The sequence below is a fragment of the Psammomys obesus genome, unplaced genomic scaffold, assembly GCF_907164565.1.
Source record: "Psammomys obesus unplaced genomic scaffold, mPsaObe1.curated_primary_1811, whole genome shotgun sequence".
NCBI lineage: Eukaryota > Metazoa > Chordata > Mammalia > Rodentia > Muridae > Psammomys > Psammomys obesus.
In genome coordinates, this window is record NW_026596069.1 from 19,989,233 (window position 1) to 20,011,844 (window position 22,612).

Genomic DNA, 22,612 nt, shown 5'->3' on the forward strand with positions numbered 1-22,612 from the left:
CCACCAGCAACATTCCATCTTCAGTGAGAGATCCTGCCTCAAAGGAATAAGGAGGAGAACAATGGAGCAAAGCAACCAACATTCTTCTCTAATCTCTGCAAGCATTGGGGTGGACATCAATACACTCATGTATGTCTGCACACCACAAACGACCACACATTAAAATAAACAAACAAACCCAGCATTTCTTAGTAAACAAAGCAAATGAACCACCCTTAAAGACAATCATAATACTGTCACTTACTATGTGCCAGGCACTTTTTACAAGTATTCTGTTTATACTTACACGGTGAATACTCTGCACTTAGGACATAGTTACCACTGAGGGGAAAAAGGAGAAGCCTTATTCATGGTCCAGGCAAGGTGCTATGCTTTGCCTTCTGTAGAACACTTGTCCTTGTCCAGAGATGCTGGAAATCCCGATGTGTCCTTATAGCTTACAAATGGGCCTAGACCAAGTCCTACAGATGCTCATGGATTGCTTCTTATGATGCGCCATCTCAGCCCTTTTGGGAGTGCATCTCTGATATAAACTTGAACCATAATGCCATCTGACTCTCTTAATACAGTAAGAGAGTCCTCTGTCTCCGTAAGGAAGCACACCAGATAAGAAAACACTTATTTGCCTGACAACCCAATTATTTGCAATCTAGACCCTTCCCCACACACACACATTGACTCTTATCCAGGTGGAGTTCTCCTGCAGTGACTGTTCTAGGTCCTCCTCGCCTGTACTTACAACAGGAGCAGGAAGTCTCTATGCCAGGGGAAAACAGGACTGTGAATTGTCTCTTCTAGTAAGTTGTATGTTTTAATGAAGTTCCATTTTTTGAAATTCTATTTCTTTATTTAAATGCAACTGTTTATATTTAAGATGAACACTTTACAGTGCAGGTCCTTTATTTCTCTTTGTACACGAGGCCACGGATTTCTATGGAATGGGCTCTACACCTCAGGCTCCTTTTTTAATTAATTTTTATTTTTCTATATTAATCACAGGTTATTTACTTTGTATCCCAGCCATAGCCCCCTCCCTCATTGCTTCCCAATCCCACCTTCCCTCCCTCATCTCCTCCCTGCCCTTTTCCAAGTCCACTGCTAGAGGAGGTCCTCCTCCTCTTCCATCTGACCCTAGCTTATCAGGTATCTTCAGCAGGCTCCTACTCATTAGTCCTCACAAACTGTGCTTCTCTGGAGATCATAGGCTGATGCTTCAGAGAACCCAGGTGCCCTTCTCTTTGGCTTCCTTTTTCCTCTGGTTGTTTTTGGGGATTTGGTTTATTGTTGTTTTTCACACACTTCAGGAAGTTGTCTCTGCTCTTAGAGAGCTTGATGTTCTCAATTCTCTTGGCAAGAATCTTGCCCTTAACCTGCTTGTTTGCAATGATGCCCATGGCATGCTGGGTGACATTGTAGACTTCCGGTTTTGCTGTGGTAAGACTTATGGGGCATTCCTTTTTGAACAGTGCCAGTTCCCTTGATGTCTGCAGTATCATCCTTTTGTAAACTCACAACTCCATGTTTCCTAAAAGGCCTGGAGAACATGTAGCCAATGCCCCTCCTCTTTCCATTTGTGTTTGTCATCTTGGCGAGTTACTGCAAGATGGCTCCAGTTTATATTTTTAACAGTTTGAGTGCCTCCATGTGTGTATTTTACCATATGAGTGCCTGCAGAGAGCAGAAGATGTCTGATCCCTGAACCTAGATTTGAGAACAGTTGTGAGCTGATATGTTTATGCTGGGAACTAGACCTAGGTTCTCTGTAAGAACAAAGGCATCTCTCCAGCCCCAGTATTCCATTTCTTCATATGCAAAATAAACATGAAAAATTATACATGGTAGTATGCATTGGGGGTACAGTACACAGGAGAAAGTTTGGCCCTACTGTGCTTCCCATCATACCTCAATGCCCGCAAACTCAGCCAGCATGTTCAACAACCAACAGCTCACAGCTATATATCCATGTTTCCTCCAGCTCCCTCAGAGGCACCCCAAACTCAAGAGATTTGAAACTGAAGGTTATGAGACCTCACACTTGTGCCTTTCTATACTATTACATCAACTTGTCTTCCGGGAAACGGCAGTCATTCTTTGTAGTTCTTTTACCGGGCTCCTAAGTTTGTCTAATTAAATCCATTTTTAACTTCTTAACTCACTGACTTATTCCTATTAGAATCACCATCGTCCTCCACCTCATGAATCCTGGGGCTAGACAGATGGCTCGGTGCTTAACAGCACCGTGATTCTCTGGCAGAGGAGCCAGCTCTGGTCCCCAGCATGGGAGGGTGGATGTACCAGCAACCACCTGCACTCCTAGAGATGGCAAGATGGGAGGCAGAGACAATAGAACCCCTGGAAGCTTGTGGGATAGCCTGGTCTACTTGTCAAAGTTCTAGGTCAATGAGAGACTGGCTCAAACACATGGTGGAAGGCGCCTAAGGACTAACACCCATGATTTTCCTCTGAGAACCAGGCAAGTATTCTGCAAAACATGTGTACACAGGAGTTAACACACACACAGAGACAGACAGACACACACACACACACACACACACGCACACACACAGACATTAAAAATAAAATTCCCACTAGCAATACTGTAAAGTACAGGCCATTTGCATAGGCTCAAACTGTCCCAGACCATTTACATGAGCTCATGCCTTCCCAGGCCGGGTATGTAAGTTCAAGTACTGCCTGCTTGTTCTTGTCACCAGAATCTGGACCTCTGGTTGACTCTTGGTTTCAGTTCACACATTCCCCCACATGCATGGCCTCCTCATTAGTTGGCATCCCAGATTCATCTGAGCTATCACTTTATTTGCAAAGTTTGTTCCCCACCAAATTCCTTCAGATATATTAAGCATCATCTTCACTGCTAGCCAAATGTCTGGTGCATCCCTTCATTGTGGCAATTATCACACATTTTCTTAATCTAGTCATTTTCATCCTAATTAAATGTTGGCTTCCTCAAAGGACCACAGATTTTTAGCCATGTCATCCTTGGCATCTAGAACACACCTGATGTTTGTAAGGCTTCCAGTGACTTTGATGGGAGCAAAGAAGTATGGTCCCAGAGGAGGTATCCTTGAACAAATAATGATGAAAAATTTCAAATTCAGTGTGATGTTACTTAACATTCCAGGATTTTTACTGATTAACTTACTTGAATACTAACTGTTATTATCTGTAGTAATGTCTTTAATAAAAGTTTGTAATGTTAGTTCATTAAAGACATTTACGATGAACTACACACATGTTGTACAACTAATCTGTAGTTGAAAAAACATCTTCAGTTTAACAATGTCAAATAATATTGACTGATTCTTACCGCCATCTTTGAAGGCAGTGGCGCCCTTGCTAGAGGATGAGGTTGGGGTGGTTTTCACTAAGAAGCTAAGATTGTTGTATTAATCTAGAAGACCTTGGATGTCCTAGAAAGAGGAGAGAATGGAAGAGAGGCTGAGAGTGGGGAAGAAAGAAAGTAGAGGGAAGCCAGTGTCAAGAGAGATGTAAAGAGTGATGAGGAAGTGGCCCAGCCACAGCAATCTACTGATGCCTCCTGAGAGCAGGACTCTAGATTGTGTCTAGCAGGGCCAGTCTAACCTGTCAGAGGGTGAAAGAGAAAGTATTTGATGGAGACTAATTTGGAAATCATTTCAACAAGTCTAGTTGGAGAGACACTACAGAACACCCAACAAACGAGTAATAAGTCACTGGCTACAAAGAAAGGCAGTCAAATTTAAAAGACGCAGACTGTTGCAAAATAGTCCCTTTCCTTTTGGATTATTAAAAAGGATCTAGATTGTGTGAATGAATGATCAGAAAGCAGCAAGACCAACTCAAAATAGAAAAGAGCTTGGGCTTTATAAGTATTTGCTTATATAAGTATTGTATTCAAAGGAAGAGCAGACTTTAAATTTCACTTTTTTCTTATTCCTGTTATTGTTGGTGTCATTAGGGAGATGGATTTGGGAAAATCATCTATATAAGCCTCATATAACATGCTATTAACTTTAATATTAGTATTATATTAATGTAATATGTATTTGTACATGTATTACCTCAATCCTGAAAAGCTTTAATTAGAAGAATCAGATCTAAGTGGAATGGTGACAGGGAAAGGCCATCAATTGCTGATAGAAGCTTTTATAGAGTAAATAGACTGATGTGAAAGGTTCTGGGAAAGATCTGAAAGCCAGGCAAGATGAGTCCTTTTTCTATACCTCAATTTGATCAAGTAAAAGAAACTGGTTGACATGGGGAGAAAAATCTATCAATAGTCAGAAGTCTAGCGCTGACTGCGTGGTGAGCCTTTCTTTCATATTGAACCAGTCACTTGAAAGCTGCTTGGTGAAGACAGACATCCAACAAGGGAGAGCGAATAAACAGGAAGTATTGTGTCTGTTTCCCTCAGAGACTGATGTGACATCTGACCTTATATTTGAGTTCTGTTTCTTCTTTAAAGGATTCAAGTCCACCACAGAATACTCTTCCCTAGAAGAAGGAAAGGAAATCTTCAAACCACTTTGTTTTCTGAACTCTTTGTTAGAGAAGTTGTGTGGTCCCCAAATGTCACACTGCCTATGGAAGGAACTCCAGGAGGGCTGTGTCAATTGCAGTTGGAAGCCCCGCCCACAGAGACTCTCTTTCATAAGTGTCCATAATAAGGCCTGGGGACCCAGAATGCTGAGAAGCCATGCTGAGGCTCCAAAACAACTCTAAGTGACATTGGACCATATGATTTGGAAGACAGAGTTCTGCGTCCCATACCCACTATAACAGAAATGGCTCTTTCTGTGACTGTTTTGTTTTCTCTGCTGCCAAAGATTTGTTTGAGCACAGATCTTCGATGCCTTACAAGGATCAGTCAATTATTTATCTAAGTCAATTTTGACCTGTTGATAAACACTATATTTTTAAATAGGACATTAAGATAATTGCTTGAAAATCACCATTAAGTCATCACCATATTTATAATTCAGTAATTATCTTTTAATTGAACCACAGAGAACAAGGAACTAAGGCCTCTGTGGTAATATTCTAATGTGTTGAGGTGGGATGGGATAAAAAAAGAAACCATAGACATCAAGTCATTTCACATGGTTAGAGATGCTATGAAGAAAAGCAGCAGAGTTCAGTGAGAGAAGCATCACAACGAGCAAGGCTTAGAGGGAGTTATGAGGAAAAATGTCACTAAAGAGAGACTTACTGAGAATTAAATGATGACAAACCAGATGTGTGATCTTCCAGAAGCCAGAAAACATAGTTCAAGTCATCAAAACATTGCACAACGGTGAACAACAATGAACTGGCTAGTTAGGCAACGGTGGTCTGAGACATAACGAAGGTGGCTCAAGCATGATTCACGTATGTGAAGAGGAGCAGTCTTCTGTTGAAGATGAAGGGGTTACGGAGCTGAGTTTACTGCATGGTGGTTGCTACATGTAGTGCTAAGAACAGAGATAAAGGTGCAACATATGAATTAGGAGCCAGAGTTTTCAAGACATGAAGCACAGATCGGGGGCGAGAGAAAGATGAAGAGACTTCACAAAACATGTTTCACAAACATGTCTCTCTGGGAGCTGTCCTGGAACCAAAGTGGACAACACTCTGGGAAATCGCCCCTATGTCTTGGCCCAGGAGATGCTTGGATTCAGACACTGAAGTTTCACTTACTTGGGACAGAGAAAAGTGAGCAGGATATAGGATTTCAGTAAGAAAAAATTAAAAAATAAGAAACAAACATTCTAGAATTCCCTGAAGCTGGGAGGTGAATGTGATGACCACGAAGGAGGTCTAGCAAAAAGGTGGATTTTGGGTTTGTTTCAGTTTATTTTGGGTGAGGCACAAAAAGTATGTCATTAGGTTGCATACAAAGACACACAAACCTCAGTGTAGATAATAATGAATAACTGAAAAAAGTTGAAATTCATTTTACCATGGTTTAATACCATTTTACCATAAAATAATATTACTACTTTTTCTGAAGTAACAATGGTTATAATTTTAATTATAGCTAATAATAATATTAATCTATTTACAGTAATAATAGAAGTATTAGTAATATAAATAATAACTTGAAACAGTGTTTGTTTGTTTGTTTGTTTTTTGCACAGGCTTTCTCTGTGTACCCATGGCTATCCTGGAACTTGCTCTGTAGACCAGGATGGCCTCAAACTCTTGGAGTTTTGCCTGCCTCTGCCTCCCTGAGTGCTGGGATTAAAGGCATGCACTACCGATGCTCAGTTGCTTGTTATACCCCTATGTGAAGTATTTCTCATGCACATCTACCAACAATTCTATGATCTTTCAAACCTACAGAAAATTCATATATAATTGATGACAACTTTGTGGTCCATAAATCATTGATCAGAACAAAGCAGGATTTGGGGCTTTGAAGAATCCTGGCAATCTCTGGAAAAAAAGAGAGCAGATAAATAGCTTTAGAGTTGAGAAATCAACTAGTTGGTTTAACAAGGCAGATGAGTTGAGACAGTTCTTTTATGAGCTACACAAGCTGGTTTATGGTGATTGGAAATTATTCACAAACTGTTGGTCATCTTATATTTAAGCTAGTGAGGACCCACTGTACCTGAAAAGTGACTCCGGTACTCATTTCCCTGATCTTTTACTCAATTGGTAGAAAATTCCTACTAATCTTTGAAGACCAACATCTATTCATCCACAAACTTTGAGGACAACTACCATCAACTATAGATCATTCTAGACACAGAGAATATAAATGATAAATCTAAGAAAGACTCCTCATTTCCTCCACTGTCCTCTGGTAGTGCTGTACTTTACCCTTTCTGTACATCATGTATTTGTTGGCTTTCCCAATAACATGCTGAAGACCCTAAATATTTATCAGCTATCTTTTCCAAGTATAAGTGATATCATGCCCACTCTCTGTTCAGAGCCCTTCAGCAGCTTCTTAGCTTTCTCAGAGTAAAAACCAATGTCATTAAGAGTTTTGTTATTTTTAGGGACACCACATATAAAGCCCAACTTCCATGGCTTCTCTTTCCCAGCCAATGCAAGAGATACAGGAAGAAAATAATAAAAAGATAACCACTTGGAAAGTGGACTAGTAGAGGCAAGAGGAACAAAGTACCTCAATCTACTTTTGATATAATTTTACACAAGACATCAAAGATATTGTGAATTCTTGTCACTTTCTGTAAGTAGGGAAAAAGGACAATCTTATATATAAATGAAATTAAAAAATATTTTGACTATATTTCTCGTATTATCATGATAAATGAATTGAAAATACACTATTTTTCAAATAAAAACATACATCACTTTTGCTAAAATGCTGATGAAACTGAAATTTTTCTAGGGTTTGATAATTAGTCTTGTTATAATTTTTATTTTGTAATTTATGAATTTGAACTTTTCCACATATTACAAAGTGCTTTCCCCTAAAACAACAACAAAGAAATGCTGTCTAAATGTGGCTCTGGGTTGCATGTCCATTAAGTACTGCAACTTGGAAATAACAGATTCGCTGGTGTCTCAAAAAACACTGACACAGAATAATTGAGTTTTATTTCATTGCAGTGCCTGAAAAATCAAGGCAGAACTTTCAGGGCCTTCTCATCTCTATCTTATAGTTACTCTTTGTTTCGTTTTGTTTTCTATTGTTAAGTTTTCTGTGAAAAACCTTACTACAAAATGTATATTCAGCATGCCTTGCTGAATTGTTTCTGGTAACTTATAGTAAGTGTACTCCTCTCTGTAGTTATGAAAACAAATATGCTCAGTTCTACACAGTTGTGACTGTGTGTCCAACATGTCTTCTTACTATTTTAACAGAACTCCTACATTCACATGCCTGAAGACCTAAAGAAAAAAGGGGGAAATCTGCTCAACCTGGGAAGTAAGATCTTAAAGAAGAATAGCCATTCACAAAGGGAGGATCAAGCTCCTGGATCATCACTAGATACCTCAATAGAAATTCCTCAAGGTGCTAAGCCTCGAGTTTTTCAGCAGCCCATCAAGATGGATTGGCCACTGGTCACTCGGCCCTTAAACAAAAGTTCAGTCCAAGACAATAAGTGGAAGAAGGCATATGCAATCCAGGAGAAACGTAGGTCCTTCCTTCATGAGTTTTGCAAGAAATATGGTGGAATAAATGATCCTCAAGCCAATCTTTACAGTATAGTATCCAGAATCTATGTGGAAGACAAGCACAGAGTCCTGTACTGTGAAGTACCAAAGGCTGGCTGCTCTAATTGGAAAAGAATTTTGATGGTCCTAAATGGGTTGGCTTCCTCTGCATACAATATCTCCCATGAGGCTGTACACTATGGGAAGCATTTGAAAACACTGGCTAGTTTTGACTTAAAAGGCATATACATGCGTTTGAATACCTATTCCAAAGCTGTGTTTGTTCGAGATCCCATGGAAAGATTAGTGTCAGCATTTCGGGATAAATTTGAGCATCCCAATAGCTACTACCATCCGGTGTTTGGAAAGGCAATCATAAAGAAATACCGACCAAATGCCAACACACAAGCATTAAATAATGGATCCGGAGTCCAATTCAAAGAATTCGTCCACTACTTACTGGATGATCACCGTCCAGTGGGAATGGATATTCACTGGGAAAAGATCAGCAAACTCTGTTATCCATGTTTGATCAACTACGACTTTGTAGGGAAGTTTGAAACATTAGAAGAAGATGCCAATTACTTTTTACATGTGATTGGTGCTCCAAAAGAGCTGAAATTTCCAAACTTTAAGGATAGGCACTCCTCTGATGAAAGAACCAGTACTCAGGTGGTTAGGCAGTATTTAAAGGACCTGGGTAGAGCCGAGAGACAGCTCCTCTATGACTTTTATCACTTGGACTATTTGATGTTTAATTACACCGCTCCACATTTGTAATTTGCATTCATTTTCTAAAGCCCCACATTGGCTTAATGATGATGGCCTCAAATAAGCTATTGTAAGTTTTCTACAATTCTCTGTATGGGGGAAATTTAACTAAGTGAAGTCTTGATTGAATGAAGTTTTTATGTTTTTGGGTTTTTTTGTTTTTTTAACCAAAGAGTATGACAGCAATTGGCTCAAAGTTATTGAAAAAATCATCTCAAGGAGACATGTAAACAACTTGATGTGCTTTTAAATGGGAAAAGAGCTGTTTTGGCATCGTGGCTTATACTGTGGAAGCAATAACCTAGCCAGCTGTTACATTAACCAAGAAAGCCTCTTGCATGTAAAATAAGGGGGTCAAAATGGTGAGAATTATGTATCCAAATCTTGGCACTCATCATCTAACATGCATGAATCTATTCTTAGCAGTCTGTGGAAAATACATCAAATGACTGGATACTTTTCTTATGCCCTGAATCTTCCTATCCACTGGAATGATAAATCCATTTTTAAGTGTTTGGGCATAGGCATTTTACTATTGATCTGGAGGCATTCTGTGATTTACAGCATGAGAATAGAGCGGAAAAACAGATGAAGTCGTGGCTTTTTTTAATTTAACAGCCAGTAAAAAATGCACAACATACTAAGATCAAAACAACAAAAGCCACCTTTCTCTTCTAGGAAAAACTTCAGGGGATTGATTTTTTGTGGAGGATGGGGAGTTTGAGCCCTCCATGAAGAGACAAAATGAGAACAACCAAGTAGGTCCTCATTTCTAAACATCATCAGATAGAAATGTGCTCTTAATACTGCTTTAATTGGGAAAGGGGCAATTGTTTCAGTATGGAACAATCATCAAAACCAAAAGCTGCCATTCTGAATATAGACCTCTAGCAATAACGTTTTATAAGAATATTATTTGAATCAAAGCACCATGTGTGTAGCTTTCTGTGTGGAATACGCTCTAAGAATAGCTTTTGTTTGCAGTCTAATTATTCCAGCTTGGGAATGACTTTTTAAGAACTAATATACCACTTCAAAGACAGGTTATGTTCTAGAAAATAAATATAACAAGAGCCCCTAGAAATGCTTTTAATAGGCTTATGAATAAGCAAATTAAGGTATTTTCTTCTTGAGTTAAAATATGCTCTACTAACAAAGTCAAAATACCATTGCAATCAAATATTAAATCAAAGTCTTGGGAAAATAGGACCATGTGTCATTCGTATGAAAAGTTGTAATACCCTTTAAAAATTTTTTTTCCGAGGGATCTTAAATTTAAAGGCACATCCGGATGAGAAGTGCCTTTTAATTAGTTAACTACTACCCTAACTTAAGCAAACCACAGGTCAATCAAGTCCTGTTAAAATGCCTTTCTTAAACATGTTTCTCTTCCTAAGCCATTATACTTGATCAGTAAATATTCAACTGTCTTGCAAAGGAAACTGTGTCTTAATATTTGAATATTAATAGACCAAGATTCTTATTCTCATACGTGTCTCATTTTGATTTTCCATTTCATGGCTGAGTATTCATGAATTGCTTCACTCTGTACACACACACACCCTATCTCCTCCATATCTCCACAGGAGAGGGTAAACTGCAGTGGGCCACGCCATCAAAAGTATTAAACATTCCACACCAACCTTTTACTACTTTTCCACCCCATTTCCTTGTGCCTCTAGACCATGCACTTAAGCCTAGTAATCTAAATTATAGAAATTAAAATGATGCTGTACTGGATAGAGTGGATTCCTACTAACTTAGCGACCTTAAAATTATCTTTTTTTTTTTGGATGGAGAGAAAAAAGATAAACATTACAGAGACCTGAAAGGTTCTTCTTGAACCACACAGAGCTCATTTTATTCAGGACCTGTTACAAAGGCTGTTTCTTAAAGGCATTCCTAAATGGAAGTAAGAAACAAAGGTAACATATAAATATATATATATATATATTATATAAATATAAATATATATAAATTATATATATATATATATATAATTTAAAGGCCCCTCACTTTCACAGCTCTGGAAAGGAAAAACTGAAAATACTGTTTCTCGTCTTACTATTTTTCATACACTAGGGAAGGAAACCTTTATATTCTTATTTAAATTTACACAACCCCATTGGCGGAGAAGTGAAAGACAAGGACAGTGCACAGCGCTGTCTCCAATAATCACTCCGTAACTTTTGCTGTGAGAGGACTGACCCCACATTACCCTTGCTTTCACTTGTTGCTGTTCCAGTCATCTACCCTCTTTAACCACAGCGTGAAAATGCTAAAAGGAACCTTTCAGACAGCTCACAAGTTTTAAACTGCGCACCGTCCTAACATAAAACTTCGCCCTTGCTCTCTCTTTCATCTGAAACCTGCATCAGCCCTGTAACTGGTGTGCCCATATTGTCTAAGCTGCCTGCCTACGGGTGGACAGTGCAGTCTTCAAGCTGACCTTCACGGGATTGCAGCGTCGTGTTTAAGTGCCTGTGTGTGATGATGTAATGCTACGTCGCAATGCCTCTACAGCTGACCTCACTTTGTCTCATCATCAAGCAAGCATTTCATCACTTCACATTATTACAAGAAGGGTGAGTACTTTCCAACAAGGTGTTTTGAGAAAGAGAGCATGAGAAAACATTGTCATGAATTTTATTATAATATATTGTCATACCGGCTCTCTTTTATTAGTTATTATTAATCTCTTACTGCATATAATTTATAAATTAAACTCCTTCATAGGTTTTGTATGAATAGGAAAACGGTATGCTGCATGGAGTTGGGTATTCCCTGTGCCTTCTGCACTGGGAAGTGTGGAGCCGTCCTTACCATGGATAAGAGGGGACAGCTCCACTTGTTTTCTGACCCTTTCTACGCTTCATTCATCCACCCTGAACTGTCCTCCTTTGCGGGCCAGCTCAAGTTCACATTTGTTGTATCTGCTTGTGGACATAAATCCATTTGGGTGCAGTACTAGGAGGATATAATTACATGAATGAAAAAGCAAGAGAACTAGTCCAGACTCCCCTTACAGGTGTCCAGCCTTCCTGCTGTGCATGAGCTGTGATTACACACCCTCTGATGAACCCACAAGGACCTATTTGCTTTAACACTGGGCAGTAGCTTGGGTCACAGGACTCTTCATTCTGCTGTTCCCAGCTGGAATTCCTATTCAGATATCATGTTGGCAATAAATCTAAAAGCCACAAGTACTTAACCTGGAAACCACCAACGCATAGGCATAATTATGTGATTGCCCCAGAGACTGCCACAGCCTTTAGCAGAATGTATAAGTACAAAACACCCAATTTTCTGATTTCCTCCTATGTGTTTGGAAATACCCATTAAGTCAATGGAAATGTGAGGCCACATGCTATCTTCTCTAACTTCACAGTCTATAAAATATTCCCCAGCAACTCAAGAACTACTTGGCTGCTCTTCATAATTAGAAGGAAGGGGGAAAAAAATCTTTCATTTTGTGTGTGTGTATATATATATATACAAGTTCAACCATGGGAATATATGGTTATATATATATATATATATATATATATATATATATATATATATATATATATATATACACACACACACACACACAGATAAACAGAATTTTAAATGTCAGGGTAGCTTTGATGCATATGTGGAGGAGTAAGTAGAACTGAGGGCAAATAGGCTGGGTGGTAGCATGCCTCCTCCTGCTGTGATCTCTCATTTGGCATCTTGGGGCATCTTCAAGATGCCCTGGTGTGTGGAGCAGCAGAAGCCTTGCCTACAGGCAACATCCTCAGTGTCTTCTACTATTTCAGAAAATACTAATCAGTAGACTTTACCCACCTGGGGACTTTAGACCAAAGTGAACTCAGTTTAATCCTAGGACAATTTCTCCTCAATTATAATTATTAACAATATCATTATACAGAACATTTTCCACATTTACTGTGACTGGGCATGCTTTAAAAACTTCCCGTACATCCATCTGCTTAGTACCTCCAGCCAATCTGGCTTCAATGCTGGTCTAAGCAGCCCCTTTTCCTCCCACATATAATAAAAGAAATTGAAGCACAGTGTGATTAGGTGAGATGTCAGAAGAGACACAAATGATAATTGGGTGAGGAGCCAGCAAGCCCCACTAACAAACTTATTTTTGGACAGAAATTTTCACTTTTTCTTTCTTTGATATAAAGAAAAGCTAAAAGTGAAAAATACATAGTATACTCCTAAAATATATTTTGAAACAGGATTTCACTATGTAATGCTGTCTGTCCTGACTAAATATGTAGATCAAACTGGCCTCAAACTCAGAGATCTGCCTGCCTCTGCCTCCCAAGTTCTGGAAAAAAAGCATGAGTCGCCACACCCAGAAGAGAATACTTTGAATATAAATGTAAATAGCCATGTATTTAGCTACTTGTTGCATTTCAGGTCAGCTTATCCTTCATTACTTCTGAGTTAAGCCAACAGTGTTCCGTGATTTAGAAAGAAATGAATCTTTAGCATCCGCTGCGTTTTTTTTTTTTTAAACTACACTTGCTCAGGAAACAGTACTTTTGAAAGAGTAAATGAGTCCATGCAACAAGCTTAGTCTAATAAAAACTCTTTCTTCTTCAGGAGAAATTCTAAATAGGCACACTCAAGGTCAAAGGGGAAAGAGAATGACAAAGAGAAAGTTCACACTAACTTTCCCCACATGGGCAGATAGCTATGTCTTGTGTGACATAAAGACATAAAGAATAATCTACAATAGCCCTATTTTTGGTGTTGCAGGAGTGAATTTAAGTATATAACAAGGAGAGAAAAGAGAGAGAGAAAAGCAGGAGGAACACAACACTAAGTTGGCTGCTCAGTAGAAACCAGCTGAGAAATCCCTTTAAGGCAGCCAGCTGGAGTTCTTGACCAAGAGGGTCCTGGTCAGAGCAAATGCTCTATCACGTGAATAACAAAAACAAGTAGCAATATACAGAAACAACATCATTAGCTTGGGTGCTTACAGCACCCTCTAGAACTTGCATGGAGAAGATAAGTCAATTGGAGTTCCCAGTTGAGCTTTCTCTCCAGGGCTGAGATTCCCATGGTTGAACTTTACGCATCTTACTCCCACTGCAGGCAATTTTGTATCATGAATGGATAAGCAACAGCAACACCTGCTGGAATGGTGAGCCCTCTGCCCTCTTCTCAAGGGCACAGTGTTTTACTTTAGGATAGTTTGGTGTTCTCTTCCTTGCCTGGCATAGATCTACAGACAGTGGGCAGCCCATCCTCAGACAAGAGGACTGTAGGGGATACTAGGAGAAACTCAGTTGGATCTAAAACTGGGCGAGGCAGGAAAGGGGGAAACCCCATGTCCAGAGACAGCCTTTCAGCAAACTCAAACAGCACATGACATCTTACAATATAACGTACATTATAATACTGAGAATGGTTATGGCTCAGAATGAATCACAGTGAAACCTCAGCCTCCTGTCAGAAAAGAGGCAATGATTCTTTGTCCTAAGTTAGCCCCAGAACCAATCTAGGCATCAGATAAACCTAGACTCAGGAAGATTTCAGAAAACAGGTCAGACTGAGCAAACGTTTGTGTAAATAAGCACCGAGCTAGAATGTAAGGGTTTCTCCCTTCAAAACATGCTGCCTGGAGAAAGTGGAATGGGGAGCTCTACAGAGCATCACCTCACATCACTGAATTGCTGAGTCACTTGCTGGCATCTCACTTCTTCTCCAAGAGCTTGCCCTTCTATGCTAATCTGTTCAAATCCATGTACTCCTTCCTCCCTCCATTCCCATGCCTCAGTTCAAGTGTCCTGGGTATCCACAATGCTCTCCTCTATATGTCGCTACACATATGACAGCTACACACTACTGTCATGATAACTCCCTAAAGAGTCTCTTTAGATTATTTTAAATTTTCATCTCTTCATAGACAATCAATCAGTTCTGTGGGAAAAGGCAAATTTTTTCCTTGCTTCAAGTGACATACATCAGACCTTGTTTGAGTCAATACAACCATTTCTTTCTATTTTTTCTTTATTATCTACTTGTTGTACTACCTCCTATGGATATGCAAATTTTGTTGTCAGAGCTGGCAAGACAGCTCAGCAACAAGGAACACTATTGCTTTTATAGAGGACCTGGGTTTAAATACCAGCACATACATGGCAACTCACAACTATCTGTGACTACAATTCCAGAAGATCCAACACCCACTTTCATTCTCTTTATGAATTTCACAGACACAGTAAACATATATGCAGGCCTAAAAGTAAATAAATACATTTTTAAATGTTTAAATTTCTGTTGTCATTAGAATATGTCCTTTCCAAATGAGAAAGATAAACATACATTTGGTTCACTCTGTACTGTGTCAAGCAGAACAGTGATGGCCAGCCACTGTCACGAATGAGAAAACCTGCTTAAATAAGCCTGACCAATTCCATGACAGGCTTCATTTCCTTACCAAAGGCCTGAGTTTCTGTTTCTCAGAAATAGAAATTTCAGTTACAGGAAAAAAAAAAAAAAGCACAGACAATGGGCAACCAATCAGAGTTAGCCAAGACATCTGGCCTGAGAGTGAAAAAGTTACTCAACTGCCAGTTTAGCAAGCCCCTAACCCATGACTAGCTCCTGACATGACCTCAACCAATCCCCAATGTACCTGTACCCATTCTTCTAACCTACACCAATCAGAATAAAGATGACTTAACCATCCTGGGAATTTCCTTAACTGGCCTTAAATTGAGCCTGTGAGCTCTCCTCAGGGTCACCATTTTGCTTGAATGATGATCCATGCATGTTGGATTTCTGTATAATAAATGCTCTTTGCTGTTTGCATAATGCCTGAGCCTAGGAATCATTCTTCAGTGTGTTCCGAACCCTAACATCTAGTGCATTGGCCAGGAATGCACTAAAGCCCCTACTCAAATAGTAGAACATTTAAAGGAACCTTCAATTTCCCTGCTGATTTGGTGAGTCTCAGTCTAAAGACACTCATCTGTATACTGGTCTGTTTGTATTCAGGTTTGTATCTGGTTCTAGGCTGACTATTTGATTGGCCCTCTGGGTCAAAAGACACAGTAGAGTTCCCCCTGCCCACGGTTTCAGAGGATGCTTTGAACACCTCTCTGAGAGAACAGGGTAGTTCTCAGCTGGTTTTTCTGAGAGAACAAGAAAGTTATCATTCTGTTTCTACTCTAACCAGCAGTCATTTTTTCACACTGCAGGCAACAGAGCTCTTCTCTAGCCAACCCAGCCTTTGGTTTTTGCTTCCACAATTCCAGGAATGTCTGTGGTGTCATTGTCTGTCTTATTGTGATCCTTGATGTATTATTGTTCTACTTCCTGGAATAAAACAAAATGGGCCAAGCATAGACAATCCCTCTGGCCCTCATTCAATCTCACTTTAAGGAATTCAGGTGGCTAACAGAAAATAACAGTCTGCTTCTTTGCCCTGAGAAGTTAACCTCTTTTTGCAAGAGTGGATGGTCAACTTTTAAGGTTGGATGACTGGAGGAGGGAACATAACATCTCTCCACAATTCACTGGGTCAAAGAGGTCGTCTTTGGGAAGCCGGGACACCCTGATCAGGTGCCCTGTAGTCACTTTGCAGTATCTGGTGGAGAGCCCTCTTTCCTGGTTGAAATTTCTCTTCCCCCCATTTTAGGTGGCTCTCCTCCCAGTGAGAGAGAAACCAGACAGGAGGCCACCCATCTTCCTCCTGTCAGTACAAGAGGAGGAGTTGGACCCAATTTGCTATGCACCATATCAAGCCCCTTCCTGGATCCAGTTCAAGGAGGGCAGGAACATGACACTGATGGGTGCTGGGAAAGAGAAGCAGAGGCTTGAGAGAGAGGGAGAAGCAGAGGCAGAAATGGAAAGAGAGAGAAAGAGAATTCAACAGAGACAGAGAGAGAGAAAGGGCAGGAGCAGAGAAAGGAGAAGGGACAAAGATGAAAGCAAAGAGGAAAAATGAGAGTCAGAGAATCTTCAGAATATCCATGGAAAGGGGGGACTACGACTGAGTCTCCAGATTCTCAGTGGAGCCCCCACCCATGTGATCACGTGATGGGCATTGGCCAAACTCCACAACAGCCTTGCCTTTGCTCCCACAGCCCCACCAGGTAAGGATGGTTATCAATTTCAGACCTATGCCCCCTTCTCCACCAGTGATTTGGATAACTGGAGAGCCCAAAACTGTAATTTTTCTGAGAAACCCTCAGACTTTTTCGAGCTTATAGATTCTATAATGGTGACACATCAGCCCACTTGGGACCATTACCAGTAACTCTTGAAGACCCTCTTTACTTCTGAGGAGAGAGGGCGCACATTAGGAACCACACAGAAATTGGTTCCTGGAGCACAGACACCAGCTTTCCTTTTGGACCAGCTGAACTGGGACCACCATACACTTGCAGGTAGGGGCCCCAGGCAACCTATAAATTTGTCTAAGACAACTGAAATAGTACAGGGAAAAGATGAGTCCATTGAACTACCTCCTGAGGCTCCTGGAGGCCTATACAAACATTGACCCAGAGGCACCAGAGCATCAGTCCGTGATCAACTTGACGTTTGTGATACAAGCCATTCACAACATACATAAGAAGCTGCAGAGGCTTGATGGGTTCATCAGTAAGAGCAGGAGTGAACTGGTTGCCATAGCAGAAAAGGTCTACAACAACCAGGAGACTGAAGGGGACTGGTAGACTCTAGTATTAGCCCAGATCCTCCTGGCTGAGTGAGGCCAACCACATAAACTCCAGGCACTGGCATGGAGATGAGGAAGAAGTAAGCCTATGGCAGCTGGCCTTGGGATGCCTGGGGGCCAAGGAATGACTAACCCCCCAACCTTTACAGAAGGATCAATGTGCATACTGCAAGGAAATGGGTCACTGGAAAAATGAACATCCTAAAAAAAGTCGGGATGAAAAGTCGGGATCCTCAAAATAGAAGGTATTGATGAGGTTGATGATTGAGGATATTGCGGCTCAAAACCTCTCTATGAACTGGGTAAACTTAAAGGTGGAGTGGAAGCCCATGGACTTTCCGGTGGACACAGGGGCTCAACATTCAGTGTTAAAACAACCTATGGAACCACTATCTAACAAAAAGACTTGGATCCAAGGGGACACAGGAACTAAAGCCTGCCCATGGTCTACCCAAAAAACAGAGGGCTTAGGAATGGGATTGGTAACTCATTCATTCATGGTGATCAGAGGGTGCCCCTACCCACTTTTACAGTGAGACCTCTTGATTAAAAATGAGAGCTCAGATTTATTTTGAGCCAGAGGGAATGCAAGTCATGGACTTCACTGGCCCAATTCTGTCCTGATGTTAGCATTGGAGGAAGAATACAGGTTGTTTTCCCAGCCTTCTTGCCCCAATGAGGACTCCCCGCTGGATGAATTCCTGGCTGCAAATACCTGAAGTCTGGACTGAAAATAACACTGTAGGCCTGGCCCAACATAGAGCCCCAATCATTGTGCAGCTGAAAGCTGGGGCTACCCCAACCAGAATTAGGCAATACTCAGTGCCCTGAGAGGCAAGAATAGGAATCACCCTGCATATCAATAGATTTTGGGAGGCAGGCATCCTGGATACCTGTCAGTTGGCCTGGAACACTTCCCTCCGGCCTGTGAGGAAGCCCCACTTGAATGACTACCAACTGGTGCAGGACCTCAGGGAAGTCAACAAATGGGTAGAGGGCTTAAATTTCAACATGCCAAACCCCTACACCTTCCTGAGTATCTTGTCCACTGCATGGACAGTCTGCACCATCTTGGACCTGAAGGATGCTTTCTTCAGTCTGCCTCTGGTGTCTGTCAACCAGACTCTCTTCACCTTTGAATGGTATGATACAGAGGGTCTTCAATGGGACCAGCCTTCCACAAAGATTCAAAAATTTGCTGAAAATCTTCTATGAGGTCGTGCATGAGGGCCTGGGTCAGTACAGACGCAACCACCCCAGATAAGCCTCCTTTGGTATGTAGATGATCTTCTCATCACAGCACTAACATTGGAGACATGCCAGGAGGCTACTCAAGATGTGCTATAAGAACTCAGTCCTCTGGGATACCTAGTATCAGCCAGGAAGGCCCAACTCTGCCAACCAGAGGTAACCCATCTGGGGGGTGGCAACAAATGTTGTCCCCTGCCCAAAAGGAGACTAGCCTGAGCATTACTGTCCCCACAAACTGTAGACAGGTGAGGGAATTCTTGGGGCCGGCAGGATTTTGCAGATTCTGGCTGTGTAGATTCACTGAAATTGCTAGGTCCTTGTATGAGGCCACACGAGGCTCAGAGAATGACATAAACTACACTCCTGAAATGGACAATGCCTTCCAGAGACTCAAGTGGGCCCTGTTAGGGGTTCCAGCCCTGCCATTACCTGACATTTATAAGCCATTCCACCCACATATGGACAAAAACAAGGACACAGCTAAACATATAAAGCAGAACGTATTCTTCACCAGTGGAAGAAGCTTTGTTTCAGATGGCCCCAGGTTTATGGGGGCAGCAGTGGTGGGCCTTATGGAGACTGTCGGGTCACAAACCTTGGCACCAGGTACCTCAGCCCAGTGGGCAATATTAATAGCCCTCACAAAAACCCTTCAACTGGCGAAGGGGGCCATCACCGACATCAACACTGACAAAAAAAAAATACTATGCCCTTGCCACTGTGCTTGTATGTGGGGCTGTCTATAAGGAAAGAGGCCTCCTGACAGCAGAAGGAAAAGCAGTTAAAAGTAAAGAAGAAATTCTGGCACTATTGGAAGCCTGGTGGCTTCCCCCAAAAGTGAACATTACTCAATTCCAGGGCCACCAAAAAGGACATACCCTGGGGGCTAATCCATTGAATCCACAATAACACTTACCTTGGAACGATTAAAGTAAAGAAATTACTCAGATGGGCTAATTATAAAATCTTCTGGATGGAAAAACTGAATGGCAACTCTCTCTCCCACTGCCCTACCTGCCAAGCTGTTAATGCTTCAAGCACAACTTCAGCTATCACTGGAACCAGGGTTCGAGGCCAAAGCCTTGGCACAAATTGGGAAATAGGCTATACTGAGGTAAATCCTGGTAAACATGATTATAAATACTTGTTAGTTGTTACAGACACCTTTTCAGAATGGGTAGACGCCTACCGCACAAAGAAGGAAACAGCTACCGTCGTGGCCAAAAGGATGCCGGAAGAAATCATCCCCAGGTATGGACTTCTCTCTCTGCTCTGGTCAGACAACTGACCTGCCTTCATCTCTCAGGTAACCCGGAGATTAGTTAGTGTTCTGGGGGTCAATTGGAAACTTCATTGTGCATATCATCCCGAGAGGTCAGGACAGGTAGAAAGGATGAATTGGACACTTAAAGAGGCTTTGGCTAAATTATCCCTGGAAACTGGGATGGTGGAGACTGGATGAGCTGTTGCCCTGTGCCCTATTTAAGGCTAAGAATACCCCTTACATTTACGGGGTCAACCCCTTTGAGATCCTATATGGGAGACCCTCACCTCTCCTACCTAAGCTACAGTGTGATTTGCACTGAAATAGATAACCAGCATTTTCTAGAATCCTTATAGGCCCTGCACTGAATGTAGAAAAGTCTCTGGACACTCCTTAAAGACATATATGAATCTGCACCCCCTGCTAACCCACATTACTTTGAGCCAGGTGATAAATTCTGGATCAAATGCCACAACCACAAAACCTTGGAACCTCACTGGAAGGGACCTCACACCATGATCCTGACCATGCTGACAACTGTTAAGGTGGACAGAATCAGGACCTAGATGCATTGCTCTCGCATCAAACCAGAAGGACCAGAGACCTCCTGAGAACTGATATTGAGACGTGAGAGGATCCCATCCAAAGATGAATGACGATGGAGGATTACAGCACATCCCACCAACCCACTGAAGCTATGACATCAATGCTCCTGATTCTACTTGCCTGCTTGTCTGTTTGCTAGAACCCGCTTCTATGACTCCATACCAGCCTTTAACTTTCACCTGGATTATAACCCATATTGAGACAGGTGATGTCATTTATCAGATCTTGAACCTTACTCCCTAGGACACATGGTTGCTTGTCTACAGGTTAATTTGGATGACCCAGGCCCACCCCAAAGCCAGAGTTAACCACTATACTGTTCCCAGGCCCAGAGCCTCAGACAAGCTCTACCCCACCTCCAAACTTACCCCCAGCCCAGGGCCTCTAGAACTCTTGGAGGCCACTTACCAAGTCCTAAATGCTTAAACATTAAACTACCCTATTACGAAGGTATTGCCATTCTAGGTAGCCACTCTACATCCCGATACCCTGTCCTGCAGATGGCCACAAGCAGGAGAGGAAAAACTGACTCTACAGTTGGTGATAGGTAACGGACTTTGCATTGGTCATGAACCTCCCCAAAGTTACTCCCACTTCTGTAATAAAACTCAAGTACCTATAGAAGCCTGTTACTCGATTGCCCTGAAAGATACTTGATGGGAAAGCACTACTGGCCTGACTCCTTTTATACATACCCAGGTCTTGAACCATATTACAGACTTCTGTATGTTGGTACAACTGATACCTAAGATACCCAGAAGAGGATTGTTACTATTATTTAGAAAAACCTGTTATTCATCCAATTAGAAGGAAACCCAATACAGCCATCACTCTACCCATCTTATTAGGTTTAGGAATAGCTGGATCTGGTGCAGGGATCTCTACCATGCTATTCCAAGACAAAAATTACCAAGCCCTTCATATAGCCATAGAACAAAACATCACCAATATAAAAATGTCCATTTCCCATTTACAGGAATCATTGACATCTGCGTCTGAAATGGTGCTACAAAATAGAAGGGGCTTATACCTATTGCTCTTCCATCAAGGAGACTTATGTGCTGCTGTTGGAGAAGAACATTGCTTTGATATAGGTCATTCTGGAGTCATTAAAGAATCCACGGCCATACTTAGAAAAGGTCTACAAGAATACAAATTAGAATGGGAACAATCACAAAACTGGTATGAGTCACTGTTTAATTGTTCCCCCTGGTTAACCACGTTAATGTCTGTCCTTGCTGGCCCCATTCTCCCTCTGTTACTTGCCCCCACCTGAAGCCCATGTATTATTAATGCTTTAGACAGATTTGTCAAGGAACGGGTCTCTGCAGGGCAATTAATGATTCTTAAGCAACAATATCAACCCATAGAAAGATTCCAAGGATTTGAGATGAAACTTCTCTCAAGAGGGGAATGAGAAGGCCTGGTTAAATAAGCTTGACCGGCTCCATCACAGGCTTCATTTCCTTACCAAGGACAGAGTAGACCTGAGTTTCTGTTTCTCAAAATTAGAAACTTCAGTTACAGGGAAAAAAAAAAAACCCAGAAAATGGACAATGAAGCAGAGTTGGCCAAGACATCTGGCCGGAGAGAGATAAAGTTGTTCAATGGCCAGTTAAGCAAGCCCCTAACCCATGACTAGCTTCTGACATGGCCCTGCCCATCTCCAGTGTCCCTGTACCCGTGCTTCTAAACTACACCAATCAGAATTAAAATGACCTAACCATCCCTGGAATTCCCCCAACTGGCCTTACATTGAGCCTATGAATTCACCTCGAGGTCACCATTTTGCTTAAATGGTGATCCCCGCATGCTGGATTTCTGCAGAATAAACACTCTTTTCTGTTTGCATACTACCTGAGTCTGGGACTCATCCTTCAGAGTGTTCTAGACCCTAACAACAAACACTGCAGTGT

The 22,612-nt window shown here is 41.4% G+C and overlaps 1 protein-coding gene across 1 annotated transcript in view; it reads left to right on the top strand.

Annotated features, from left to right (window-relative positions):
* The window catches only part of Chst9 (carbohydrate sulfotransferase 9), a 274,476-nt gene extending 265,583 nt beyond the window's left edge, over positions 1-8,893 (top strand). Inside the window, exon 6 of the mRNA XM_055625588.1 lies at positions 7,819-8,893. Coding sequence (XP_055481563.1) covers positions 7,819-8,892 — 1,074 coding nt within the window. The 3' untranslated portion in view covers position 8,893. The remainder of the gene's footprint in view (positions 1-7,818) is intronic.
* Positions 8,894-22,612: the final 13,719 nt, after the last annotated feature.